This window comes from Conger conger, chromosome 3 (genome assembly GCF_963514075.1).
Source record: "Conger conger chromosome 3, fConCon1.1, whole genome shotgun sequence".
Lineage (NCBI taxonomy): Eukaryota > Metazoa > Chordata > Actinopteri > Anguilliformes > Congridae > Conger > Conger conger.
The window spans coordinates 51,765,093-51,792,986 of record NC_083762.1 but is presented as its reverse complement, the minus strand read 5'-3'; the positions used below and the strand labels follow the sequence as shown (position 1 = coordinate 51,792,986).

Sequence of the window (27,894 nt, the reverse complement as noted above, 5' to 3'; positions counted from 1 at the left end):
GAGCGACAGCGGATAGTAGGTCGCTGGGCTGAACACAGATACTTATGCGTTGTGTTCCGTGGACTACCTGTGTCATACGCCACCATGCGAGTAATAGAAGACAGAGGTGTTGTGGGATCTGTAAAGGAAGTGTATTTGTGAAACAGCTCCGGTGCGTTCAGCAGCAAAATAACTGTCGGGTAAGAAAAATGTTTTGCGTGATACGTTCTTTGTTTTTGTGTCCTCCTGTTTCAGGCTCATCAGTGTTACTTGATGTTGCTTGAATGGAATCTTTGTTGCTTATCTTTCATTGCTGTATATGACTTGCGTAGGTTCCTTAAGAACCCAGTGAAAAATGGAATTTTACATAACTGAAGCAATCTTTAAAGCTTGTATATTACCTTCTGAGTAAATTTTAAAAGGACCTGCCATGTTGGAATGTGGAAATAGTACAACATGAATGTTTTATCATTTCATAGTTATGATTTAACTTTTAATCGCAATATTCAAACTTTTTTTAAATGATGAAATGCGTTTGTGTTTCCTGGCTACACAATGTTGGGAACTATCCGTTTCCAGCGGACACACAGCAAGTAAGGTCTAATGAATATCGTGTGTCTTTCACGTCCTTATGAGTCACTATAAAAACACGTCAGACTGCTCCTGATATATGTGCAATTAAACATGCACCTCCTGGCTGTGTACACACACGCTGGTGCCTTCAGTAAAGATGAATGTCACGCCATGGAACTGTTGTTGGTAGCTGGTTTGTCCACATCTTCATGAAAATAAGTCTTCAATCCCAAAACCAAAATAGTGTTCAAATTTGAAATTAGAAAATCCCTCACAGTTAATTTTAACACCCTCAGATTGAATTTAAACACCTTCCCATTATATGGAAACCACCAGAAAGGGCTTGATAAACACGTTATGAATATATAACACTATTACAGTGCTACTAAACCAAGACTTAACTTAAAACATTTTAGCACTAGCATCACTATTGGTTCTGATAATATTTTACACAGCTGCTTCATTGTCATGTTTTTTCAGTAACCGCATCTATGGGGCATATCAAGATACAGGTTCACTTTGCCTCAAACAAGTCCCATTTATCTAAACCTTGTGAAAGTTAAAATGTATTAGCCAGAATAAAAAATTACAAATACTCTTAATAATTCTAATGAATAATTTACATAAATCAACATACTGTACTACATACACTATTCTGTGCACACACCAATTTAATCTAGCTCCTTGAATGTGTATTTCAGTTCAAATAAATATGGGTGATTGTGAAGAGAGACTCAAGGAGTGCACCCCAGTCCTCAACAAATGCATTGCCCTTTCATCCACTCGTCTCCTCCCCATGTCTCCTCCCCAATATACTTCTGAATATGTATATATTTATATATTATATATTTATATGTTTTTTTTTTTTTTTTAATTGGGACACACCCCTCAACGTATTTATAATTGTCCGACAAATAATCAGCCATTGCAGTAGGTTTAGGATTTTATGAAGGTTAACTATATCAGATCGTTACGACCCTGACAGCACAGGTACAGTACATAATAGGACTGACATATTGCGCGATGTCACACTCCGTAGTTTGCCCATTACAATGATGTTGTGGCTACGTTGCTTACCATGGAATCAGACCTGTGTTTTATGTCACAGATTAGTCATAAATCTAAATGATCAAGCAAAACATTTCTGATTGAGAGCAAAGAATACAAATTGAAACTAAAATAAAATAAACAACTATCTAAATGCATAAAACATTTGGCTAAATGTATAAAAGTTTATTCGCCAAAGTTAAAAGAAGATTAATTCAGTTTCAACTTGCTTGTCTGAGCGTACTTGCAGTATTCTGTAATATATATATTTTTTGTTTCTTCTTGAAATCAAGAGACTTTTGACATGTATACGTGTCATTTCAAAGATCATAGATGTAGGACAAATTGGACATTTATTTTGTTAAATAAATAAATATTTTGTTTAAATGTAGGAACAATGCACAGTAAAATAATCACATTTTATGTTGCATTTGACACACCATGATGAATCTGTATCAAAAGTATGATTTCTTTCTTTGATCATGTTGACAAAAGTGATGTAAGCGATGCTGCTGCTAAATCTTAGTAATGAACAAATTACCTCCGGGCTACATCGCAACTACCTCCCACAGACATTGCACTGACATTGGCACAATGTAGCTGTGCTGTCATGGGGGGTGACGACAGAGGAACCAATAACAGATGCTGGGATGTCGAAGAAATGGCAGGTTTAATGAAGGCAGATGAAGGGGCAGACAGAGCGTAATCCAAAACAGGCAAAGTTAAAAAACCAGGAGGTCAGTCCAAAGAAAGGCAGAGGTACAGAGTTCCACAAAACAAGAAAAGAGTCCAGAGAAGCAGGCAGGGGTCATAAACAGGAATTCAGAAAACAAAAACCACAGGGACAGAATGGCGCAAGGGCTCAGGAACAAGAAGGCTAGAACTGGGGGAAGGAATTCAAAAACAGGACAAGACAAACTAGCAAGGTACAAATGAAAAGACAGGTATAAATACACAGGGAGACAAACTGGGCGGGGCATGGGACTGAGGGCGGTCTAACAAATAAACATCAGGTGAGACACGTGAAATGGTAATAACACAATAACGAGGGGGAAACGAAAACGCGGACTGGATTCACAAAGACACATGTAATACAACATACTGTTTATCATATGAATTAGCAAATTTGCTGTGTACTCATTGAGGGAACACTCTGATTTGATGGGGTCCAATGGAAGAAGCATTACGGTATTGTGGAGTAGATTAATTTTTTAGACTAAATTCTGTTTTCTCATTTTATTTTTACCCTGTTGGCAAGCAGCTGCAAAACCTCTGTACCAGAGACCCAACTGTGTTGATTATTGTTTGGTTGTTACATAAGTAATAAACACTACAGTTGCACACTTTCATGAAACCACTGTTTTCATTGTAGGACAAATACATTAATTGACTTTTTGTTCAAGTATTTGAATGTTTATATTATGCAAAACAACTGTGTGCTGGTTGTAATAATATGTTATGGTTAAAGGCTTTTAGTGCATATAATGAATTAAATTAATATAAATGTTTTAATTAACACTTATTTACACAGCAATGTGAGGAAAAAATAGATGAAACAATAAATGCGGGAAGAGAAAATTGTTGCCTAGGTGGAGAAACACTTGTAGACACTTGCAGTGTGCATATTAAGCACATGCAGTGCCAGAGCAGAGCTTGCCCATTGCTGATCAAAATTTTGCTCATGCTTCCACAGCAGTTTTCTGTAAGGGGTGATGAATTTGACCTGTCCAACATGTGAGGCAAAACATTTTTAAAAAGTTAAACCAAATCCACGAATGGAGTAGCACAACACGCCTGAAAGATGGTGTTCACATTCTTGCAGAGGAATCCCAGTTTATGTGTCTTGTGCTCTTCTTTTCTAAATAAGAAGGTTTGATGTAACCAACAGAAGGCTCTGTTTTTCATGACAGTGAGCATGTCAGCTCATTCAAATGTCATACACTTATGAACTAATTAACATTCATTTTTCAAGCAGCATGAGGAGGTGGTTGGCATTTATAATGTAGAATTTAAAACACTCTTCACAGGGAATCTAATTGCTTGGATGGATGGATCCAAGGGGTTTTGGCTTTGAGTGATTTAGTCTTTAACAGGCAATGGATGTGTGTTGTTACTGGCTCTGCTTATATTTAAAAGTCATGCAATAGCACATTTTTGTTATTCATTGCTAAGGCCAGATATGAACATTTGCCTTATATTGAAGAATTGGACTTCAATTGATAGCGTAATTTAGTATTTAACATTGGCATATTTACGCATTTGATTGATGCTTTATTCAGCTTTATTCAGTCTGGCAAAAGAACACATTTAAAGCTAATCCACCATTTTCAGGAATTTTCTGCAGTTTCCTCAAAGTAGATGTTGTATATTGTTGATATACTGTGTATATTGTGTTTCACAGAATGAGGGACTGAGGGGAGACGTATCCTATGCACTCCAGCAACAGATGACAATGTTGAGACTCACTGTGAGCAGGTGGACAACTGGATGACCGAACAACCTGGAGTATTACCTGCCCAAAACAGTGGGCCACGTAATCAGATGTGTCAAACAGAGACAGTCTGACAGAGCACTGCAACTTCCTTGGAACGCTAGAGCAATGTAGCTGGAAGTCACACCAAAACAAACCATTTCTTATGACAGCACCCCCTGAACTGCCTCTCAGTGACAGCTGGGGTTTGAGCAGGTAAATGAGTGAGAAAATGGCTCAAACTCCAGAGGCTCTCAACCTCTCCTTTCTCCTGGAAAACGAGAGGGAGATGATCCTGACCGTTCTGCAAAAGGACGAGAAACTGCGTAAACTTGAGGATAAAAGGATAAGGTACATTTTTGTGTTTGTGTGTTTGTGTGTGTCCATTCATTACATTACATCACATTACATGGCATTTAGCAGACGCTCTTATCCAGAGCAACGTACAACGAAGTGCAGGTCAAACACAAGTACAAGTGCAAAGAGGACCTGAGAGGACAGTACAGTTCAGAGTCCTAGTGTAACCATACAGATATAATCGGAACCCTTGGGGAATACATCAACTTCCAAACTAGCATACCACAGTTGGCAGCTAGAATACCCCGAGTACAACAATACAATAACTAATACAAAAAACAACATCTATATAACTATATAAGTGCCATTACAGTCTATGGCAGGGGTCGGCAACCCTGGTCCTGGAGAGCCGCACGGTGTGCTGGCTTTCGTCTCCACCTTAAAATAAGCAAGCGACTCAGACCCAAGAAACCAGGTGAGGTGAGTTAACTGTGTAATCAACGGCTTTCATTGATCAATTAATGCCAAGCAGCAACGAAAGCCAGCACACCCTGCGGCTCTCCAGGACCAGGGTTGCCGACCCCTGGTCTATGGCATATATAAGGCTAATCATGGTGGTGAGTTAGGGTTTTCAAGTGTATGTATGTATGTTTGTATGTGTATGGCCATGTATATGTGCATATGTATGAATTTGTGTGTATGCATATGCCCATACACATAATTTTATATATGTACAGTACTGTGCAAAAGTCCTAGGCACATGTACACTGGAGTGCAAAAATTTGGGCACCCCTGGTTTAAATGTGTTTTACAATCAATTTGTATGTGATCGAAAGCAAACCTGAACCATGAATTAAATATGAAACCTCTCTGCAAAGATTTCTTTTTATTTTCATTTTATACTCTTTATAAATTATTCTTTTGGATGATACTTTTAAAAAAAAGATCATTACTAAGGCCCAGACCCAAGTGATTTACTCGTTAGGGCTGCAATGAGTCAGGTCAGTATAATTCCAGGGCTAGACTTTTTACTGAATTAACTCCATGCCTTGGAAAGTATCCAAATGCACCGTTTGGTGTTAACAACCATGGGTTCCTCTAAACAGTTGTCTGAGGATATCAGAATGAAGATGGTTCATTTCCATCAAGAAGGAGAAGGCTGCAAGAACTCTCTCAATGTTTCAAACTACCTATTTCCATTGTCAGAAACATTATCAGAAAATGGATGGTAAATGGAACAGTTGAAGTCAAGGCAAGGTCTGGAGCAAAACAATTATTGGGTATGCCAGCAAGACAATTATCCAAAGCATACCTCAAATTGAAGCATGAAGTACCTCCAGGAAAGACAGATTAAGATTTGGGCCACCACATTCCCCAGACTTGAATATTATAGAAAATCTGTGGAGAGATCTGAAACATGCCATACATGCAAGGGGGCTGAAGAATATTTCTGAGTTAGAGGTGTTCTGCCAGGAAGAATGAGGAAAAATTCCAAAAGCGGGAATAGCTGTTATAGTTGCACGAAGAGGTGGTAAACGGTACTCACGGAACTAAACTTTCGTTTTTCCTTTTTTTTTTTTTTTTTTAACTGTAAAAAATGTTAAATAAAAAGTCTTGAAGAATTGCTTTAAAATTTGAAGAAATATGTCATGGCTCAGATATGACTTGGCAGGGTTAGTAGATCGCCGCACAATAAAGCACCTCGGATGCCTCGGAATCACGGTCACGAGCATGAAACGAGACGGCTTGAAGAAGGCTTGTCGCTCTCCTTCGGGCCACCAAGGGGTGGGGTGTGGACAGTTTATCTAACACTAACTCTAATTGATGTAGAAGGGGTACAATTGGCTACCAAATTGGGAGAAAAAGGGAAAAATCAGGAATACATTTATAAAAAAAATGTATTAAAATGAAAATGTGCTATGAAGAGCAGTGAACAGAAAAACTCAACAAAATCAATATTTGTTGTGACCACCTTTTGTTGTGACCACGCCTTTAAAACTGCATTAATTCAGAAAACTGCAGGACAGTGTACCTAAGAAAATCAGCTGGTAGGTTGTACCAAACATACTGGAGAACTTGCCACAGTTCTTCGGCAGATATAAAAATATTGAAGACCTATAATGTGAAATCTAGGGTACCTAAGACTTTTGCACAGTAGTGTTTGTCTGTGTTTGTGTGCATGTTCGTGTGCATGTCTTTGAACATGTGTGTGTTTCTATGTAAGTACAGTTTCTGCTGCACTTCTCAGTGCTGGTGTATGTACAGTACTATTCTTTGCTGCCTTACTGGCCTCTGCAGGAAGCTGAAGAATGAGCTGCTGGACATGAGAAGTAAGGGCCTACGCCACCCCCGAGAGCCGGGAGACCGCCTGTGCCCGCACTGCCAGAGGACCCTGGGCTTGATATTTAACCGTGGTGAGCCATGTGATGACTGCAACCAGCGCGTCTGCTGCCAATGCCGCGTCTCACTAGCGCGAGGCCATTGGAGATGCATCGTCTGTGCCAAAATCCTGTAAGTCCCTTCTCAATCTGGACCCAGTCAGGTTCCGCCTGGTGCCCGTGTAAAAGGTGGGCCTGCAATGTATCCTAAATATGTGAACTTCATTTAAAATATAGTCTAAATATTTCACAGTGGTGTACTTTTTTAGACTGTATTGCAGTATCTGAAAGCAGAAATAATTTGTATATTTGTATATTTACCTACATATTTTGAAGCATTGCAAAATCTTTACTGTATATGCATTTTATTTTAATATTAATGTTTTAAATATATTTGTATTAACAATACATTGGGCTTCAAATAGCTGTCTGAACAATCATCATCATGTCCATGTATTGACTTGTTTCTCTTGTACAAACATTGATTTAAAACTGCAAATCGGGCTGTCTCGGTGGCGCAGCCTGCAGGGCACTGACCGCATGCTCATTGCGAGCCGCGACATCGGCGGTTCGAATCGGACCGTCTGACAATTGTCGCATGTCTTTCCCCCTCTCTCGCTCCCATTCTTCCTGTCTCTCTATACTATACTGTCCAATAAAGCTGAAAAAAGGCCTAAAAAATATCTAAAAAAAAAAAAAAAAAAAAACTGCAAATCTAATAATACCAAATAAATAAGACTGTAGGAAATATGTCACAGCACCCTTGTTTCCAAATGATTTGTACACAAATACACAAATAATGTTTGGAAACATTGTTGGTGTAGATTGCAGCTGTGCACAACAGCAGTAAGCCAGATGATTACAGTAATTGCATGGTCTGCTGCTTGATTAATTAAAATGAATAAAAGCATGCATTTAAGTTGCTGCATTCAGTGGTTTTGTGCTTATTTTGATACATTGCAGGTTTGGCTTGTTCTACACTCAGTAAGCACTTTATTAGGTATTTATAGACTTATTTTTTAGACTCTTCTGTTGCTGTAACCTATCCACTTAGAGGTTTGACGCATTGTGTGTTCAGGGATGCTCTTCTGCCTACCACCGTGCTTATGCGTTGTTATTGGACTTACTGTCACCTTCCTGTCAGCTTTAACCAGTCTGACCCTTTTCCTCTGACCTCTCTCATTAACAACACATTTCTGCCTGCAGAACTGCTGCTCCCTGGATGTTTTTTGTTTTTTGCACCATTCTCTTCAAACACTAGAGACTGTTGTGCATGAAAATCTCAGGCGATCAGCAGTTTCTGAGATACTCCAACCACTCCAAACACTGAGATACTCCAACCACATATGTATACCCCATTCTGACATTTGGTCTAAAAAAACAGCTGAACCACTTCAACATGTCTGCATGCTTTTATGCATTTAGTTGCTGCCACAAGATTGGATGATTAAATATTTGCATTAATAAGCTGATGTACAGGTCTACCTAATAAAGTGCTCACTGAGTGTATATACTGTATGTACATGCTTTACATATATATTCTTTTATATACAATATATATATATGTATATATTTTGTGCTGTAGACTGCCAGCATACCCTCGTGTCTTCCCAGCCTGCTTATGATGGTGCTCTTTCTGGCAGGGAGCTAAAGGTGGTCACAGGCGAGTGGTTTATGGAGGAGCGGTCAAAACGGTTCTCCCAGGAAAGCAAGCCCAGCAGCGACATAGTCAAGCAGATCATCCTCACCAACCCTCCAGGTGAGGATTAAGCAATCTCAGCTACACTTGTGGTTCAGTGAAAGAAATGAATAATGTATGTAGGGCAGCAGTTCTGTATAATGGTTGCTGGTGGACTCCTGTAGTTCTGAGTAGTGAAATTCCGGATGTACTAACAGCTGACACCGATAGCGGTCCAATATGTGCTTGCTTGTTGGGGAGCCTCTGGGTTTCATAAAACAATGGAGGAAGACGATATTTGTAAAAGGTAAACTCACACATTCAGCACATTACATTGAAATTATCCTAATAATACTTAAGAGCAAGTCAGGAGACAGTCAAACAATGGCAGTCCACCAGGTAAGAGGTAAGCAGTATCGTTCAGCAAGACTGTGTATATACACAGCAGACACCCAAATCTCAGCTCAGTATCGAAAGCACACCAAAGGGCCTAGGGGGTGTATTCCTCTCTGCAGTGCATCTGTAGTCTATTCACGGTCTCACAATTGTACAAGTTAAACACACTTCTACTCTCACCAGCTAATTACCCTCAAACCTCCGCTGCAGTTATCAGCCAGAACACGCTGCTCAATTTTTCTTATTTCTCTGTAATGTTCCTCCACTTTAGAGCGATTGTGGTCTTTAAATAAATGTACAGAATTTTTTTGAAAGAAAACAAGGATGGCTAATCTTCCAAGAAGAAAAGCAGCATGCCATATTTGCTGTTTCGTATGCAGGAAATGCACTTATTGCCAGTATTATTGTGGGTGTTTGAAGTGGCAGCGAATGACTGCAGGTGATTAACTAGCCGTCTCCAGGGAGAAGCTCGTCTCACAAGGGGAAAGGAAAAGAAGGGGGTGGGGAAATTCCCCATGCAACAGAAGCAGTCATTAACACATTGGCAGATTTTGTGTATGCTGCCAAATGAAATTGCACCTGGGCTCAGCCTAAGGGCCTCTTTCAGGAAAAAAACAGTAAAAGAAAGACCGGCACAACAAAAAGTGACAAGAAAACATCTCAATTTATTTTTGGAATATTTATTCTCAAGCCAGTATGTGTGAGATTTTTTCTGTTGCATTATAATGTGTACTGTCTATCATTTTACTTATTGCATTTGTCCATTTGACTGTGAATTGTGGTTTTTAGTTATTTGATTTGGCCCAATTGAATTTGTCCTTTTGTTTTGCAGGTGACAGCAGCACTGAACATGACAAGCCACAGTCCAATGAGAAAGGTCCGGAAAGGTTTGTCGTGCCCAAGGTGGGCAGGAGCGCCCTCCAAAATGTGCTGGCTGGGGCCCGGCGAAAAGGGTGAGAGCATGTCAGGTTCCTGTGAGGGAAACAGGTTCTTAAGAGATATAGGGCCAGTTTCACAGACATAGATTAAGCCTAGTCCTAGATTAAATTCAGTTTCAATGGAGATTCTCCATACAAAACTCTATCTGTGTCTGTGAAACCAGCCCATAGTTTGTGTTTGCATGGGTGGGTGCAGTCCAGTAATAGAAACAGCAGTAATCTGTCTTGTAGTCATGTGGGGGATATCTACTATTGCATTTGGATGAACTTAAATTACTTCATGCTCGCACAGTACATTATGATATACATTACTATCTGAAGCAATCTTGCCCTTTCTGCCTGTGTGACAACACAGAGCACCACTAGGACAGAGATTTCATGACATTATCACATTACCCAAAATAGATTCTTATTGGTGGAAACATTATACAATATCTTCAGGGATATGTGTAACTCTATTCTGTTTTATTATCAGATGAAATACATTGTTTTATTTATGTCCTCATTATGCTATAGATGTTGAGGCATATGTGTGATTGTACTGTATTCCATGCATTAGATATAGACTCAGTGAGCACTTTATTAGGTAGACCTGTACACCAGCTTGTTACTGCAAATATCAGCCAATCAGCCAACTAAATGCATAAAATCATGTAGACATGGTGAAGATGATAGCAGGCAGCAGCAGTGATTAGGTCTGGTTGGTCATGGCGCAGGATGCGTTTGGACAAGAAGAACAATCGACCAGCTCAAAAGGGAGAGAATGGGCTGGACCACAGGCCTGAGGATCCCAGGGGCCTGGTTCCAACTCCTGAGCCCGATGCGCGAAGCATCTGCAGTGGCCGGTCCACTCCTCACTTCCACAGGTGACGCCTCGTAATGTCACGAGCCTATCTGTTCTCATTCTCAAATCATCATATATTGAACCTTGGGCAGAAGCCCTTGCCATCACTATACAGTGTAAAAGAAGTCCTTTGGCATCACTTCTAGACACTAATTATATCTGCATAGACTTCAGTAGAAACCCACGTGTCTTTATTTGATGCCAAGGGGAAAAATAATGCTGGAAACGTATATCTTTTTAGTCCATGAATCATACAAATAAATAAATGTTTAATTTTTATGTTGAAGTTTACCCTATAGCTTTTCTATTGGGGCTGAGAATAGTCTATAGGGATACTAAAGGTGTGTAGAAGTGCCACTCCTTTTGCATTGTGTAGTGACACTATATAGCATCCATATATTGGGAGTTGGGAATGGGAACAGGTTGGATGAGATACTATGCCAAGGTCCCTACTGACTGTGGCCATGGGACTTTCATGGAAAGAGTATGGATGGTAACCACAGTGTAAAGCTCCCACTCAATTAGCGACCTAATCATCCCCTACTCCTGGCTACACAGTCACATATACTTCCTACAGTACATACTTTGATTCCTGCAGTTACCACTGCAATAGATACTTGAGTTCTCATTTGAACAACCTGCTTAAACCCCTTAAGAGCAGGTTTATTTGCATTCATTCCATTTTTTACAGTGACATTTTCAATCAATCTGGTCACACAATAGGCTGTGTATTAAAACTCACAGTTCTATCTATTTTTCTTTTGTAACCTGTGTGGTGGTTACAAAAAACACACTTCTGTGTGTTTGTGGTTTAACTGTGGGATGTATTTGACATGGTGATGGGGTGAGCTGAACCTCTGTCAAAACATAGCTAGATAGCTAGCAGATATCTAGATAGCTAACAATAGATAGCTAGATAGCTAGATAAATTAGATAGCTAACAATTTCCAGACCTGCTGCCAGAGGTGGCAAGGGGAGAGCAAGTAGAGTGAGGGGGAGAGGGAGGGGGAGGGTGACAGGCAGGCGGAAAGCAAGGTAATTCAGCACACATTTTATATAGTATACAATACAAATCTCGATGGGAGTCTAGGAACTAGCAGAGGAATTCTTGCCCGGATTACAAAACAGGACTGCAACATTCAAACTGTACTCATTTATAACTAAAATCTAGGGACCATGCAATGCAGATTGTGAAATAGGCGGTTAGCTAGATACTCTGGTGAGTAAACCTGGTGACGATAAAACGATACTCAAACCACCATACACATACTGTACAATAACATAAGACAAACCACAGTTAATTTAGGAATAATTTTAAACATTTTGTTTAAAAAAAATACAAAATGGCCATAAAACATATAATAAAGAAAATAATTGCCACGCTTCCGTTGGAGCTCTGTGGTTTGTGTACTCACTATAGGTGTGAACAATTAAATGCTTAAACGTTTAAAAAAAAAGATTTTCCGGTAACTGTTTTTTTTTTCTGAAGCTGAAATTTAAATAAACCAACTTAAATGTATTCACCATATTAATGCTACAGAATCGATGGCTGGTTAGCTGGGTATGAGCTAGTCAACAATTCCATGTAGGCCTAGTTTCCCCCCAGGGTTTCAAGCTCAGTCCATTCAATCAAACTTACCCTTCCCTGACACATGGTAGACATTCAGTGATGCACTCACTCGCTGTACAGTCTCTCAAACCCAGTATCTCAGCTGTGAACTTGCCTAATGGGTCTGCAGAAAATCTGAACATGATTCTCCCTCCTCCAAATTCTAGAACTTTCAGCTGTAAACTCACCCGCTGGTTATGTATCTGCAGTGTCTGCATTGTCACCAGTCCCTTCTCCAACTCTCTACTTGACCTACAAAAAACAAAATGAAACCTCCAAACTCAGACTTTAATTAAAAACCCAGACACCTGTTCATAATAGTAACAAAAAACAATCACAAAACAGAAGAACAGGCTAGGCCAGAAGGGTCAAACAAAGTTCAATAACACAAAAGAAAAAAAGAAAAAAAACAAGAACAGAAATGAACCCCCCAGACCCAACACAACAAAAAGGTAAATAAAATAAATAAAAACTTATCACACCTCACCTCTACCTGCACTCATTGATTCCCCAGTGAGGAAGAATTACAGGATTTATACTGTTTCGGATAATATCGAAAAAATATCTCTGTGCTCACAAGATATCACTTTATTTTAAAATGGAACACTTCAGGGAATGTCATTATGGTCCATTACCACATTTTCCATCCCTGTCATTAGGCAGATAGTACATATCAGATTTGAAGTACTATAATTACAGGAGAGCACTGTGTGTATGGTGCACTTTCTGAATGCCCTTATCTAATTTTGAATGCTTTACCTTCAGGCACTGAGATTATCTCCCAATAATGAGAAAATAGGGCAAACAGAATACGGCAGATTTGTTTTTTTCTTGTTGTGCACTGGTTAGGGAGAGACATCCATTAAAGTCACAAAAGGCAAACTCCAATGTTTCTCTGTGCCTGTTAGAAAAATCCCCGGGGCCAAGCAGCTCTTGTTTTCACAAATGGAAATGGAAGACAAACAGGTCAGAGCAGGGCATGTCACTCAGTCCAATCCAACAAACAGAGCTTTTTAGAGTTCCAAGAACTATAGAAACTGAAATATGTTTTGTTTTATTGTTTAATGTTTTCTGTTGTACTGGTCTGTATTATATTTTATGCTGAGTGATTGTTTTTACTGCAACCTCTTGGTCAGGGCGTCTGTGAAAAACAGATCTCTATCCAAGTTGGTCCTGTATAAATAAAAAAACCTACACCTGCAAATCATGGGCACCTATGACCTTTGACCTACAGGGGAAGTGCAATGGCTTTGGAGTCCTCAGGGTCACCCACAATACCCAACAACCTACGCTCTCAAACCATCGGGAGATCCCCCACCCCCACGCCCAGCAACCTGAGTGCAGGCTCCAAGGACAGCCGGAGAGTATGTCACTGGGCCTTTCCTTCCCAGCATGCTTTCCCTACAAATTGCATAGCTGTCATTGCCATTATGTAATGCAGCATTATGTTATGCCATCATGTTATGTTATTGTGGTACTGTAATCTAGCTGAAGCAGAACATTATTGCAGCAATTTCAATTGTGATGAGTGCAATCTGTGGTGCTAGTAGCTGATGAAGAATAGGACATAAATAGTGAATTTATTTATAAGGAAATAACTGATCTGTACATTACAGAGGCTTCTGCATCCATTCCCAGAATGCTTTGCTTTTCCTCTTCTACAAATCATGTAGTTGCTGTTGTGGTTATTAATGGAACATGGCAGTATGGTTAGTTTTTACCTGTCAGCAGCGGGTGGTTTTTAATGTACTATCCCCTCCCTCCAGCCGGACGGTGCAGAGAGCGTGGCGAGTTTCCACAGCAGTGAGAGCGTCCCTGAGAAGATGGCTGCTGGAAATCATGGCAGGGACTCCAGCCCACCCACCATTGCTGTGTCCAAAGCATCTTTATCGTCAGGTATCACGTTGAGTCAGAAATGATCTCTAGGCTCCAAAGTCCTCCATTTACCAGCTTTTTTTTTTTAATCCCTGCACTGTTTTATGCTAGAATACAAAACTGTAGTGCCAGTTTGCTAAATGTTGTTTCAATGAAAGTATTGCCAACATTGCTTTGTCTCACTCTCACTGTCTTCAGTCTTTCGTCCTCATATCCTCGTATGGCCAGGGCGTAATGGTTAAAGGGGTATGGTCATGGTCCTTATGACAGCTACCTTGATGTAAAATGGTGAAAGTTAGCAGTGATCTTGTTTTTGACTTTGCAAAAATGCTTTTTTGATATGCCACTAACGCATATATTAAATACATTTTAAAAATATTTCAAATGAGAGGATGACATAAACAATAACGATGCATTTGGGCAACCTGGGCCAGTACTCTTTGACACAGGCTTTACGCAAATCCAGTGTGTTTTTCAGAAGGGGGATGGACACCGGCCTCACAGAGGATTGATGTGTCATGCCCTTTTCTTCTCTGTCACCATTTATGGAATTATTGGATTTAGCGCACAGCAGTGTGCTTTGTTCCCCTGGGGAACTAATTGTCACCACGCAGGCTGTCAAAATGCTTAATAATGCCATTACATATGGAGAGTTAATTACAGTATGTCTCCCTTTACCCTTCCAAGGAATGTTGGGTCAGGGTTCAGGAACCTGGTGGATCAATGGTCATCAATAATCCCCCTAGTGTGTTGCCAGGGTGACAACAGTGGTGATTTTATTTCTCTGCTTCAGACCGCAGTCGGTCAGAGATGGACCTGAGCACTTCTGAGAATGAGGGCAACGACGACATGCTGAGCGTGAGGTCACGGTCCGTTCCAGGGGAGCTGAATGACCCAGTGAGTACACCACCAGACAGAGATTGTTCAAAGGAAATTAAACCTCACCCCTATGGTATTATATGGAGCCCCCTTAATTTAATTGCTCTTCCTTTAGGCCTATACTCGCTGACAGGACCTATGGGACTGTGGGGAGTTCAGTGTAATGTGGCTGACCCAAATTATGTTAACATGCTAATTCATCTAGAACGGCAGTCTTCTCTGACAAAAGGGCAGTATGTAATAATATAATTTCTACTTTAGCAGATGCTTTTATCCAAAGCAAATTACAGTTCATTGCAATTATTACACATTACAATAACTAAGCAGGTACAACCTCTAACCTTCCAGTTAGTGGTCGTCCCACTAGACACTAGACTACAGGCTGCAGACTGTTGACTGCAAATGGTTGGCATGGTTTGCTACCAACCTTTAAAGGTGAACTTTTGAAATGATGAAAGTGAATTATTTGATAGTTGATAGCTGTGCATGTACAGTAGTAAAGCATAATCTTCATACAACAGGAGTTGTAGCCTACACTAGTAGGAGAGACGGCAAACAATGACAATTGTTGAGATCTGAATGTGATTAATCTTTTTTATGATGGTACAAAGACAACTAATCAAAATTTAAAGACACAGGCTATACAGATTTAGAAAATAGCCTGTTTGTTATTTATCCTAGAAGAATCTAAACACTCAGATTCTTAAGTTAACGTGTTTAGATATAGTTACTTTTCTTTTTTTTTAGAAATCAAGTGAGGATAGCCTTTGTGCATTTGCTCAGCATGCACTCCATCAGAGTGGTTATTCAGTATGGCTGGAAATGTAGTCACTCCTGTTCAGGGCTGCTTCTTTAAGAATTATATGCCTGAGTCGTGACTTAATTAATAATACTGAGGGTAAATGCAGTTTGTAGACTACATGGCTCCAGTAAGATAATATATTTATCACAATCATCATCATAAAAAGGACAGAATCTTGGTCAAATATCTTGGCAATATATTTTATTTAAATATTTTTTTGGCATATTCCATTTCTGTACATTTTTCTCACATTTGTGTCAATTTTGACAGTAATTGCATGATATCCCCCATATTAAAGAAAATGGTTTGATCCGTAGGAATTATTTGATGACGACAGGGATGAAGACATTGATGCCGTTATGTCAGCACATGTCTTGGCCATGGACAGAAATGTGACCAGTGCACTGTCAATGGTAAGCTTCAGTGAATGGAGATATGTGCATCACTGTTCCATAGGTGATAATGCCTGTTCACACAGTTGAGAGAAGCGCCTGCTTCATCCTGTTTGTTTTTATTTGATCTATAGCCTGTGAGTCATCCACATGTATGTTGCTGTCTTCACTTGTTTCTTCACTGCTTCTCATGAAATCAAAGGACGGGGCCTAAGGCCTGTTTAATACCGATCGGTGACAAATAGAGAAACACCATTTTTCATAAGTTGAAGTTGGTTGTGTTCAGCAAAACCTCACTGAGACAACAGGCTGTGAGACTACATGATTACATCACTACATTCCTAGATTTTCAGTTAAGACTACTAACATATTCAAGCATTTTGCATACTGCCATCATCATTGATGTGGTAATATATCCAATCCATTAAGACGAGAAAAAATGGTACAATTTTATGTAAGGAGGCTATATTAATAGCAACAAGATTAATGAAACCAAATCAGTGAGAGAGAAGATGATGTCACTTAATGAGGGCTTAAGCTGGCCAGGGTTCCTTGGGTTGCCACTGTGTTATTTCCTTCCAACAGCAGGTTACACACTGCCATCTGTGACAGATAGTTGCAGTACTTCTCCTGTGGTGCCATGGGGCCTGTTGTCTCATTCCTACTTATAAATAAATGGAACAGTGGAATGTATTCACTCATGTCCTTTGCATTGTGAATGTCTCTATTATTATTGTGAGTCCGCTCCACCAATATTCCTCTGCCAACAATGCATCGTCATGGCAACCTTGACCGTGCCCTCTTGCTTAGTAGCTTTGGTGCTTGCCGATAAGGGTCTTTTACTGCATGCTGGGTTTGCACAAAGATGGCCTGTATTATCTTGCTGTGAGTTGGTCTGTCTGTGTTTTCATACTTTTCTTTCGTGTTTCTTCTCATGCATCCTTCTTTCTCTCTGGCCTTTCTCTTTATCTTCCTCCTCCTCCTCCTCCTCCTCATCTGGCTGGCAGTCCTCACCAGCTGGCTCAGAGAGAAAGTGGGGCTATCTCAATGTTCCCGACTCGGATGCTGAGACTGTGAGTGTTGTGTACTGTGCTTACTCTTGCAACCTCTGACCCTGCTTTTCACTGCTGCACTTCCAGACCGTGCTGGAAATGTTGCTTGATGTTCATGATGTTTGTGCTGTTACAATATCCATTCCCCTGTCTCTGAAGCAACAAAAAAACTTTTTAAAAAAGCGCTCCTTCATCAGACCTTGTATTAGATTGAAATTATGATTAGAATCAAGTGCTGTGTGTAGACGAGCCCAGTGTGGTGAAATATGGTGGTGGATATGATGTCATGAGGTTGTTTTGATACTGCTCTTGCTGAGGCCAGTGGAATCATGAACTTGGAAGTTCCAACCTGGGGGTTTCAGCAAGACTGTTATTCCAAGCATACCTCAGAATTATCCAAGAAGTGGTTAACTGATGACAAAATTATGGGTTTGCAATGGCCATTTCAGTCTCTAGACATTAATCTAATTAACCCTTTCCACTTTGGCCCCCAAGAAGGCAATTTCAGCATATTTTGTACTGGCCCTATAAAAGTGTCAACATCATAACAACATAAATATTTACTACACACACATGGTTGAGAACTTAAATTAAAGAAGAAGCTGTCATGAGTTCATGAATTTGAGACAGAACAAATGTATGTCAGAGCATGTACATACAGTGTACAAATGTACACAAAATATACATAAAAATACGTCTAATGTTTTTATAGTGTAACATTGAATCTCAATTTCTAAGTCAAGGACTCAAGCCTTAAAGGATTTAAGGCTTGAATTTAAGAAAGTACACAGGCACAGACAAAATGATCCAAAGGACATTCTGTATGGATCCTATACATTCACCAATCAAACAGAATACTGGAAACTGGGGTGACATGTAAAATAAAATCCTTGAACAGAATTATTTTTCTGAGCAAATTGCTATTAAATTTGCCTGCATTTTAAGAATGAGTTGTTTACTTGTTTCCCATTAGTTGAATTACTGTATAAATTATACATGATAATTAAATATGAATATAAATTGATCTTGGATCCAATGCTAGCTTTAGGACCCTTTGTCATTAACCATGTTAATTGGCAGGCCGTTTGATTCAATCCTGAATTGGAAAAATGCTTTGCTGTTCAATGCAATCAGGGCTGCCGACTAGAAACATGGGGCTCTATTTTCCAGAATCAATGTTGCATGGGATGGGCGCACTAGACGTGGCTGCTGAATGTTGGTGTTTTCAAAGACGCACAGACTGAAATGTGCTGTGGAGATGGCAAGTGGGCTGGATTATGCTGAATTAATTCATAGGCAATCAAATTTCCTCTTTTAATTCCCTTTTAGAGCTGCGCACATTGCACAGGGCGTACTGTCAATCTTTGTAGTCATTGGAAGCAATGGAAAATGAGGATATGGATAAAGCTACTAACCAGATCTTTCTCCTAATACATTATTTTGGGAGAGGTGGAAAGTTGGGTCAAAGACTTTGAGTTCTAATGAATCTCATAAATAACAGAAATCCATTTAAATTTGTACAGAATTTCAATAAAACGTTTAATATTTATTATGAGCAAGTTTTAATTTCCCATTAAACCCATAGTTTAAACATGCTGTGTTATAACTAAGAAATACAAACAACAGTATCTTGAAGCAAAATAAAGCCAGGGAAGATCATAACAAAGCGATAAGTAAAGCAACTTACTTAGTTATGAACTGTTGCTCAAATGAAAGAAATAAATCATAATGTATGATTAAATCATAACAATGCCAATGATCCCATTAACAGCAGTAATATGACTGTGTAATGAAATGAAGTGTATAACATACGATTGAATCACAACAATAGCATGGCTAACTTAGAATGAATTGAGTAATTAGCTTGAAAGGGGAAAAATGGGCAGTTAATATTCACACACATAATGCAAATAATCACGACATTGGTTTACAATGTTTACAACATTGGTATGCAGAAGAGCATCTCTGAACACACAACCTCTAAGTACAGCAGCAGAAGACGTAATAAGTCTAAAAAATTAGTCTAATAAACACCTAACTACGTGCTCTACGAGTGTATATAAAAATATTGTATATTATTATTGTATTGTTATAATGTATTGTATTGTAATGTATTGTTATCTTAGTCATTTTTTATCATTTTGTGAATAATTTTTGAGGTCACTGTATGCACACACTCGTACTGCTTTGTTTCTACCCTCAGAGTAGTCTGAACAGCATGATGAGTGTGTACAGTGAGATGGGCGATTACGGTTATGCCAGCGTCAGTGGGGAGATCCTGCTCAACATCTCCTACAGCTACAAGACCGGCGCCCTCAATGTCGTGGTAAAGGAGTGCCGGAACCTGGCCATAGGAGATGAGAAGAGGCAGCGTACTGACCCGTAAGCCCACCCATGATTGGCCCATCATTATGAAACAGTCGCTCGCACCAAGAAATCTTTTTTTTGTTCCCATATGTGGATACATATTATCATTCTTGATTTGCAATTTTTTGCTAAAAAGGCTGTTTTGTTACTAATTTAACCCCTTAAGTCTCAGCAGTCCAGGACTGGGCCGGTGTTGGGGTTTTTTTTGCATTAATTTTTTTTCAACTGTGCAATTTTCAATCTCTATGGTAACAGGATATAACATTTGAAAGCATAGAATGTCCATTGTTCACTTTTAATTAAATTTAAATTATCTGGAGGAATTAACATTGTTGTCCATTTCGCTGTTGCATACTTCAACAAAAGTATGTTTCCCAGGAGGGCAACTAAGCGATGAGTAAGTAAATATCTAGCTGAACTCTAAGTCAGAGCTGTCCGTCATATCGCTCAGGCTAGCCAAGGTAGGTTGCAAACGTTACCACATTTTCTGGGAGTGTCGCCTGGATGGGTGGCCGCCCATAAAACAGTCTCTCTACTACCTTCCGTTACCTTCTGGGAAAGGCAGGCTGGAGATTGTGATTGTGTTTGTTCAAGTTTTGCCCCATATTTAGCAAACGGCTACACTGATGGCGATTTTAAAAAGGCCTACACACATAATTTAAGCATCTAATTCAAATAAGCTCAACCAAATGCCTCCATATACAGTTCTGTGCAAAAGTCTTAGGCACCTGTATAACATTCTGTACAGATAAGATTCTTTTAGAAATAATTCAATGAAAGGTCCTAAATAAACTATACATTTTAGTAATTTGGCAGAATAGTTCAATACTGAGTCAAATCAATATTTTTTTGTCACCACCCTTCGGCATTAAAACTGCATCACTTCTCTGAGATGCTGTCCTGCAGTTCTATAAGACAATCAGCAGGGAGGTTGTTCTAAGCATGTTGGAGAACTTTCCACAGTTCTCCTGCAGACTGGCTCCTTGCTCCTTTTTAAATTAAATACAAAAATGTCTCTGTAAAATGAAATGGATTGTAGTGCAATTGACTTCCTGGCAAGAAAGCCACATGTACAAACAAAGTTGTCAAGGGATGAATCAACATTCCTCAAAAAACGGAATTCACTGATTGCTGATAGAAAAATATCATTTAATTTCACCACTGGTGTTTGTTATTGTGGGTTTTCTGCTTTTGATAACCATCTTGTGTGTGTTTTGTTGGCATCGGCAGCTATGTCAAGGCATACCTCCTACCTGACAAATCTCGCCAGTGCAAGCGGAAAACCACTATCAAGACAAACACTACTAACCCTGTGTTCAACGAGACCCTGAAGGTGAGATACTGGCAGCAGTGTAACAGTGAGGAAGCTGTGTTCCTTATACAGGGGTTCATTTCCCAGGGGCACTGCTGCTGTGTCCTTGAGCAAGTTATCACAGTTTCTTCACACTCCCAGGTGTATATTATATGGATTGTAATAAGATAGGGAAAACTGTGTTATTTGCTCTGGATAAGAGCATACAGTGAGGTCCATAAGTATTTGGACAGTAGTAACATTTTTGGGATTGGATTTCAAATGAACATGAGGTAAAATTTCATTGTTCATCATGAGGTAAAAGACTGTAACCTTTAATTTGAGGCTGTACATCCATGTGGGGAGACTAGATACTGAAGCCTCTCATACCTACACTAAGGAAGCAATTGAAAACCTGACTAATCAGAAACACCTGTGAAGCCAATTGTCCAATTATTTTTGGTCCCCTAAATTGGGGGGACTATGTATTAAAAGGGATATAATTCCTACACAGATCATCCAATATGGATGTACATACCCTCACACTACGGGTGACAGATATAAACTGTTCTGTAAGTATGTTAGGGCGGCACGGATGGTGCAGTGGGTAGCACTGCCGCCTCACAGCAAGGAGGTCCTGGGTCCGAATCCCCGTCGGCCGGGGTCTCTCTGTGCGGAATTTGCATGTTCTCCCCGTGTCTGCGTGGGAGTACCTCCGGGTACTCCGGTTTCCTCCCACAGTCCAAAGACATGCAGGTTAGGCTGATTGGAGAGTCAAAATTGCCCATAGGTATGAGTGTGTGCGTGAATGGTGTGTGTGCCCTGCGATGGACTGGCGACCTGTCCAGGGTGTATTCCTGCCTTTCGCCCAATGTATGCTGGGATAGGCTCCAGCCCCCCTGCGACCCTGTTCAGGATAAGCGGGTTAGGATAATGGATGGATGGATGGATGGATGTAAGTATGTTAGCAAATTATTTAGGATCTGGAATTACCTTGCATGCACAGAGCCTTTATGTGTGTACATGGCTTCATTTTGCTTACTGTTTTTGAGGCTGTGAGAAAGTGACCAGTTGTTCCAACGTGCCAGTCCTACATTGCCCAGAAACTGCTTGTGGCTTCCTGTTCTGTCATAGATTATACATTAGGTTACCTTATTTTTCCTCCCTTATCCTATAAATATTTATTCACAAAGTCAAGGAAAATAGTTCTGCTTAAAAATACATTTAGAAGGCTACCCCTCGTGTTCTGGTGTCACTATGTACCTCTTGGAGAAAATAAGTCGGGTTGACCCAGGCGGTCTCTCTCCCATTTCCTGTGTCCTTGTGCATGATAAGCTTTCAGTGTGTTGATATGTTGGAGGAGGAACAACATATCAATGGAAATGTCCCCTGGCTGAGAACATATCTGTTGCTCTTCAGTACGTAATGAGCCACTCTCAGCTGGAGACTCGAACCCTCCAGCTGTCCGTGTGGCACAACGACCGCTTTGGCCACAACAGCTTCCTGGGGGAGGTGGAGGTTGCCTTCGACTCCTGGGAGTTTGAGAAGCAGTCAGAAGAGTGGTTCTCACTGCAGCCAAAGGTACAGATTTGCTCCTCAGAAGCAGACCACTATGTGTGGTAGCATGATTTACTCTTGTTTTGTAGTTTTTATATGGTGAACCATAGACTTTTCCTTTTTAAAATTATAGGTGACATTGCGCTTTTTAAAATAAAATAAATGACAATGAAATTGTGTTTTTGAACTAAAATTTAGAAACATTCCACAACCTACTCTGTTTGCTTGGTCAAGAGACCAAAGTTACAGGTATCCACCGAACTCAAGAAAACAAGGTGAAAGTCACAATAGTGAATTCAGTATGCATGTGTGTGTGTGTGTGTGTGTGTGTGTGTGTGTGTGTGTGTGTGTGTGTGTGTGTGTGTGTGTGTGTCTGTCTGTCTGTGCGCCTAGATAGATTCTGGATTCAAATAATTTTCTGTGCTCGATTGATTTTACCTAGTGCAATTGAGCCGACCAAGAGAACCAGAAGGTGGGGGGTTGCACATTTTGAGAGTATTTCAATTAGTTCCAATATATAAGACAAGCTCAGTAAAGCATAGAAAAGCATTTTAATCCAAAGTAATTATGTATTTGACGCAGGTCTAAGTAAATGTGTTGCACTGTGCAGGTGGAGAGCAGCATGGACTCCATGCTGCAGTACAAAGGGGAGCTGACTGTGGTGCTCAAATATATCCCGGCTGAGAAGAACCTCATGTTGCCTCTAGACCAAGTGCAAGGTGCTACACTGTATACCGCCCTTGGGAATAGTGGGAAATGGAGTCTTTGCATGTGATTTTATTGCATAATTCTTTTTTCCCCAGCAAAGAAAGGATTTCTGAAGAGTAAGAAGTCCAGCATCAAATTGCCAAAAGGAGGCATGGTGGAGCTGCTTATCAAAAAAGCTGAGAATCTGACAGCGGTCAAGTCGACAGGGACATCGGATCCTTTTGTTAAAGGGTACAGTAGAAAGGACATAGTATATACTGTGTAGATATGTCTGGCCTTTATGCTCCATTTTTACAAAGAATCTAACAGAAAGGGTTTTTTCCTCCATCTCCATCCTTATGTGCTCATCTTTCCTGTCAGGAATTTATAGTAGAGGTTATAGTAATAAGACCATCTGATGAATAAAGATAGACATTCTAAAATGGGGGAGGCATTAAAAAGAGAATTTGTAACCCAGAATGCATAATGGAAGACCCTTGGTCAACACCACTTTTACGTTTAAATACTTGATGTCATTGCATTGACTGAGTTGTTTTTACATGCAAGCACATACAAATGTTTTGTTTTGTTTTCATTTGAGCCTTTACTGATGGTGACCTTAATGGTGATATGATGTACCTCAATCCCAGGTACCTCCTCCCTGACAACAATAAGTCCACAAAGCACAAGACCGACGTGGTGAAGAAGAGTGTGAACCCACAGTGGAACCACACCTTCACCTACTGTGGCCTGCAGCCCCAGGACCTCCACAATGTGTGCCTGGAGCTCACGATTTGGGACAAGGAGCCCCTCTCCAGCAACGTCTTCCTAGGGGGGGTGCGGCTCGGAGCAGGGACCGGTGAGCACGGGGGTTCCTTGTGGGAGGCACGGCGGCTGGGGAATCGTAATACTGATCATACACTACTGTCTGTGGCCATATTCGCAAGAATATAATCTGTGCAAGGCCCAAGGCCATGATATAATCATATGTATGGCATAACCATTGAATTGAATATTTTTCCCTGGGATCACTGTTGACAGTTTGGCCCACTAAGCTCAACATGTTGGGGATGCCAATTTGATTTGATTTTTTAAAAACACATGGGGGGAAGGAGTCTTTGGAGGATGGGGAAAGGGGGTCCTAATGGGCTTCAGGGTAGATAATTTAATTTATCTGGAGGACCGGGGGCTTGGGGATTACGGGGGGAAGGATAGGTGCCCCCTGCTATGGTCTGGGTCTGGTGAAAGGATGTTGGATATTCAATATCCATAGAGGCTTATTGTTCTCAGTATTGTAAGACTGTCGTTAAACAATTATCATAGAAATGAGTCATTTAGAAATGAAGGTATATACTGTGTACGATAGCATTGGCATATGAATGGCTGTGACTTGCTGAGAAGTCTACAGGTAGTAGTACAGGTAGTACAGGGGTTCCTAAGCAAGGTACATTACATAAGTATTTGTGCTGCACCTTTGGGGCTTCCCACAGGTCAGAGCTATGGGAACGAAGTTGATTGGATGGATTCCCAAGGGGAGGAGCAGCGGTTATGGCAACGCATGATGGACAACCCAGAGGTCCCTCAGGAGTGTACCCTCATGTTGAGGTCCAGCATGGGCAAACGCAGCACATGAGAGATGCTGATCCATGAACCTCCCATTCCACTACCTGTGACGACAACCGCGTCCCCAAACTCAGGCATGATCTGGCCTTGATGCAGCTCTGTCCTGTCAAGGTCTTTTCTGGAAAACTTAATTAGCCGTAACCCATCTTACACAAGCCCCATCTATCCTGTATGCCCTCTACACTCTAATGTGGGTGGCCTGTAGCGTAGTGGTTAAGGTAAATGACTGGGACACGCAAGGTCAGTGGTTCTAATCCCAGTCTAGCCACAATAAGATCCGCACAGCCGTTGGGCCCTTGAGCAAGGCCCTTAACCCTGCATTGCTCCAGGGGAGGATTGTCTCCTGCTTAGTCTAATCAACTGTACGTCGCTCTGGATAAGAGCGTCTGCCAAATGCCAATAATGTAATGTGATGCTGTGTACCCTGGTTTTTATTCCAACCGCAACAGCAGGTGTGAATTAGATACATCTATAGTTCAAAATCGCAGAAATAGCAATGCATGCCATGATACATAAATGTCCCCATATTCACATCTACATTGAAACAAATTGTTTCATTTTTTGTTATGTAATCATTCCTTTATGAAGAGGATACATTTTTTAAATTCATTCAATTCTAGAGTGACAGTAGATTATAGGTAAAAATAGTGGGGTCTTCATTAATGGAAGTGTCGACAACTGGTCACTGAATTATAATTTTCAAAAAAGATGAGTTCAAAAACAAAGAAAACTGCAACAAGCAACCTATACTGTGTTTTAAGAAGTTGATGAAAAAACTATGAAAAAACCCCAAATATTGCATGCCACTGAGCTTCAAGACTTTATTTTCCACTGAAGACCTAGCGCTGCAACTCTAAAGAGATATGACTGACGCATCATGTAGGATTTCACTTTATGCACTATGTGTAGCCTGCAGATTGGATAGCAGTAAGTAGATGCTGCATGCTGCCACATGGTCATAACATGGTGGTCATAACGTTTCCTCGGCTGCAGAATGTATGTGTGTTCAACAAGGAAAATATTCACAGAGAGCCACAATTCCTTGTTAAATAATTTAAAATGTATTCAAAGGTCATTTTGTTTTTTTCCAATGTCGATGGATGCTGCAGCAATGACAGCCATTTTCACCATGTAGTTACACCATGTAGTTACTCCATGTAGTTACACCATGTAGTTACTCCATGTAGTTACACCATTTAGTTACTCCATGTAGTTACTCCATGTAGTTACACCATGTAGTTACTCCATGTAGTTACTCCCAAATCTTTTTGTGAAAGTTTAAATTAATTCTAACAGCCAAATGATTGTCAGCAAACTTGATCTTTTTTCAATTTCCCCTTTAATACTGCGCTTTAGTTTGTCAGATTGTTAGCTAACGTTGGCTAACATTAGCAAATTAGTTTTAATTTCTTCAGTACCGTTAGCTAACATTTGTGTGTGTGTGTTCTGCATTAATTGTTATGAATGTTACAATGTATACCAATATGCTCATTTTTTATTTGCAACATGTTGAAAGACATCCTTTTTGTAATAAGAAATTTTGTTAGATAGTTACTTAGTTTAAGTATACATTTCTCCAATAAGGAGCATTTATATTTTTATAATGAAGCTGGATATTTCATAGGCTATTGTATATACTATGTGGCTCTGGGAACTAAATATGTGACTGTGATAGAGAGGGACACATCACTGTATAAATGTCTCAGGTGTCAACAAGCACATGCAGTAGGATGATCTATGAGGAGGATGTCAGATCACAGCCAGAAAATGTACAGTGCCCCCTATTGGTCAACCTGTGTATCATAGATCTGCACTGCTCTTGCTAAATAAAGACCTTTCAAAAAATGTTACATACTCTAAGACGTTACATTTGCTCATACAAAAGTCAAGGGGATGACGAGTGATTCCGATAAAAAACATTTCTTTGCCAAACGCACCGTAAATGAATGAGCTATGGTTGGGTTCAGAGATGGGTGAAATTGGCATCACTCACTTATCAATGGCTGGCCATTGTGGTCTGCAGAACAGCTGTGGCCAACTGGACTCAAACACAGTGGTGGTATGATGTTGGGCCCTCAGTGTGTACATTGTGTTTAGTTTTAGTAGGAAAATAATATAATAAAAAGTCACAGAAGGAGAAATGTGCTGAGCTGTGCTATCATGCGACAGAGGCCCCAGATCCCCCACAACCAGCAGGGGAGACCACTCCTTCCACTCAAGTCACATAAACCAACCTGGATTCAGTTAGTGTCATGATTTTAGAACCGCAAAGGTAAAGAGTTATGACTGGAGTAATGCCCTTTTTTTATGCAGGTGGACCAACAACTGGCACCAAATGGTGATCCAATAGGTGTTTGCTTGCTGGGTTAGTGAAAAAAAGCACATAGATCAGAAACAATGACATCAGTTTTGCAAGTTTTTACTTTCTTAATTTTACTTTAACTTAATTAAATTTCAGTAATCACAACTCACAATGCCATTTCTCTAAACTATCCAGTTGCTTTTAAGAATGTTTCTTTTTTTTGCACTGACCTTTTGCTAGTTTGAAATGCTGGATCCTTTTATCAATGTTGTGCTTCCTAAGGCTATAATAAGAAGCTAATAAGAAAGAACTTAATGTACTTCAAACATTGTGTGTTTACAAATTGCATTGAAGCAAAGAGATTTAATAGGAGGGTTTACAGCAGGAACTGATTATTTGTGTCATCCTACTTTTGTGAATTTTACTTTCAAATGTCACATTAGCATTTCTCAGCCTTTATTTTATAACTTTGGGCTTTTGGGTCCATTATGTTGTCCAACTTTTCAAATGTCTTATGTGCAATTTCACCTCTCCAAAAAGATGCACCTTTTAACATCATGAAATGGCTCTGTTAAGTGCTTTGAGTTGAAACCAGGAGTCAGTTATCATAAAATTAACATAATGTCAATTGTGTTCTACAAAGTTTTTGTAATCAGAATATTCTTAGAAAAAATGTAACAGAATAAACTGCACATATTGTACCTCAGAGCATCAGCTTATGTTGTGTTTGTCTTGTGATGCTGTTTGATTTCTGCTTTATATACAGAAATATATTATAAATGCAATTGAAAAGTATAAATATTCACCTGTCAAGGTTTTTTTTTAACAAAATGATAATAAATTATTTCATTATTCAAA

At 39.9% G+C, this 27,894-nt stretch overlaps 1 protein-coding gene across 2 annotated transcripts; it reads left to right on the top strand.

The window, feature by feature from the left end:
- Positions 1-58: 58 nt before the first annotated feature.
- LOC133124230 (synaptotagmin-like protein 5) lies at positions 59-27,894 on the top strand. Of its 2 annotated transcripts, XM_061235230.1 has the most exons (18): positions 59-179; positions 4,001-4,420; positions 6,665-6,877; positions 8,388-8,503; positions 9,651-9,771; positions 10,473-10,622; positions 13,444-13,573; positions 13,976-14,105; positions 14,878-14,981; positions 16,083-16,178; positions 17,165-17,230; positions 19,413-19,591; positions 20,807-20,909; positions 22,287-22,448; positions 23,035-23,143; positions 23,228-23,363; positions 23,762-23,970; positions 24,602-27,894. In XM_061235230.1, exons 2-18 carry the CDS (start codon positions 4,290-4,292, stop codon positions 24,742-24,744), a joined length of 2,298 nt encoding a protein of 765 aa, XP_061091214.1. In that variant the 5' UTR covers positions 59-179; positions 4,001-4,289; the 3' UTR covers positions 24,745-27,894. The 2 variants fall into 2 exon arrangements, with proteins under 2 accessions (XP_061091214.1, XP_061091215.1); XM_061235231.1 differs by lacking the exon at positions 17,165-17,230.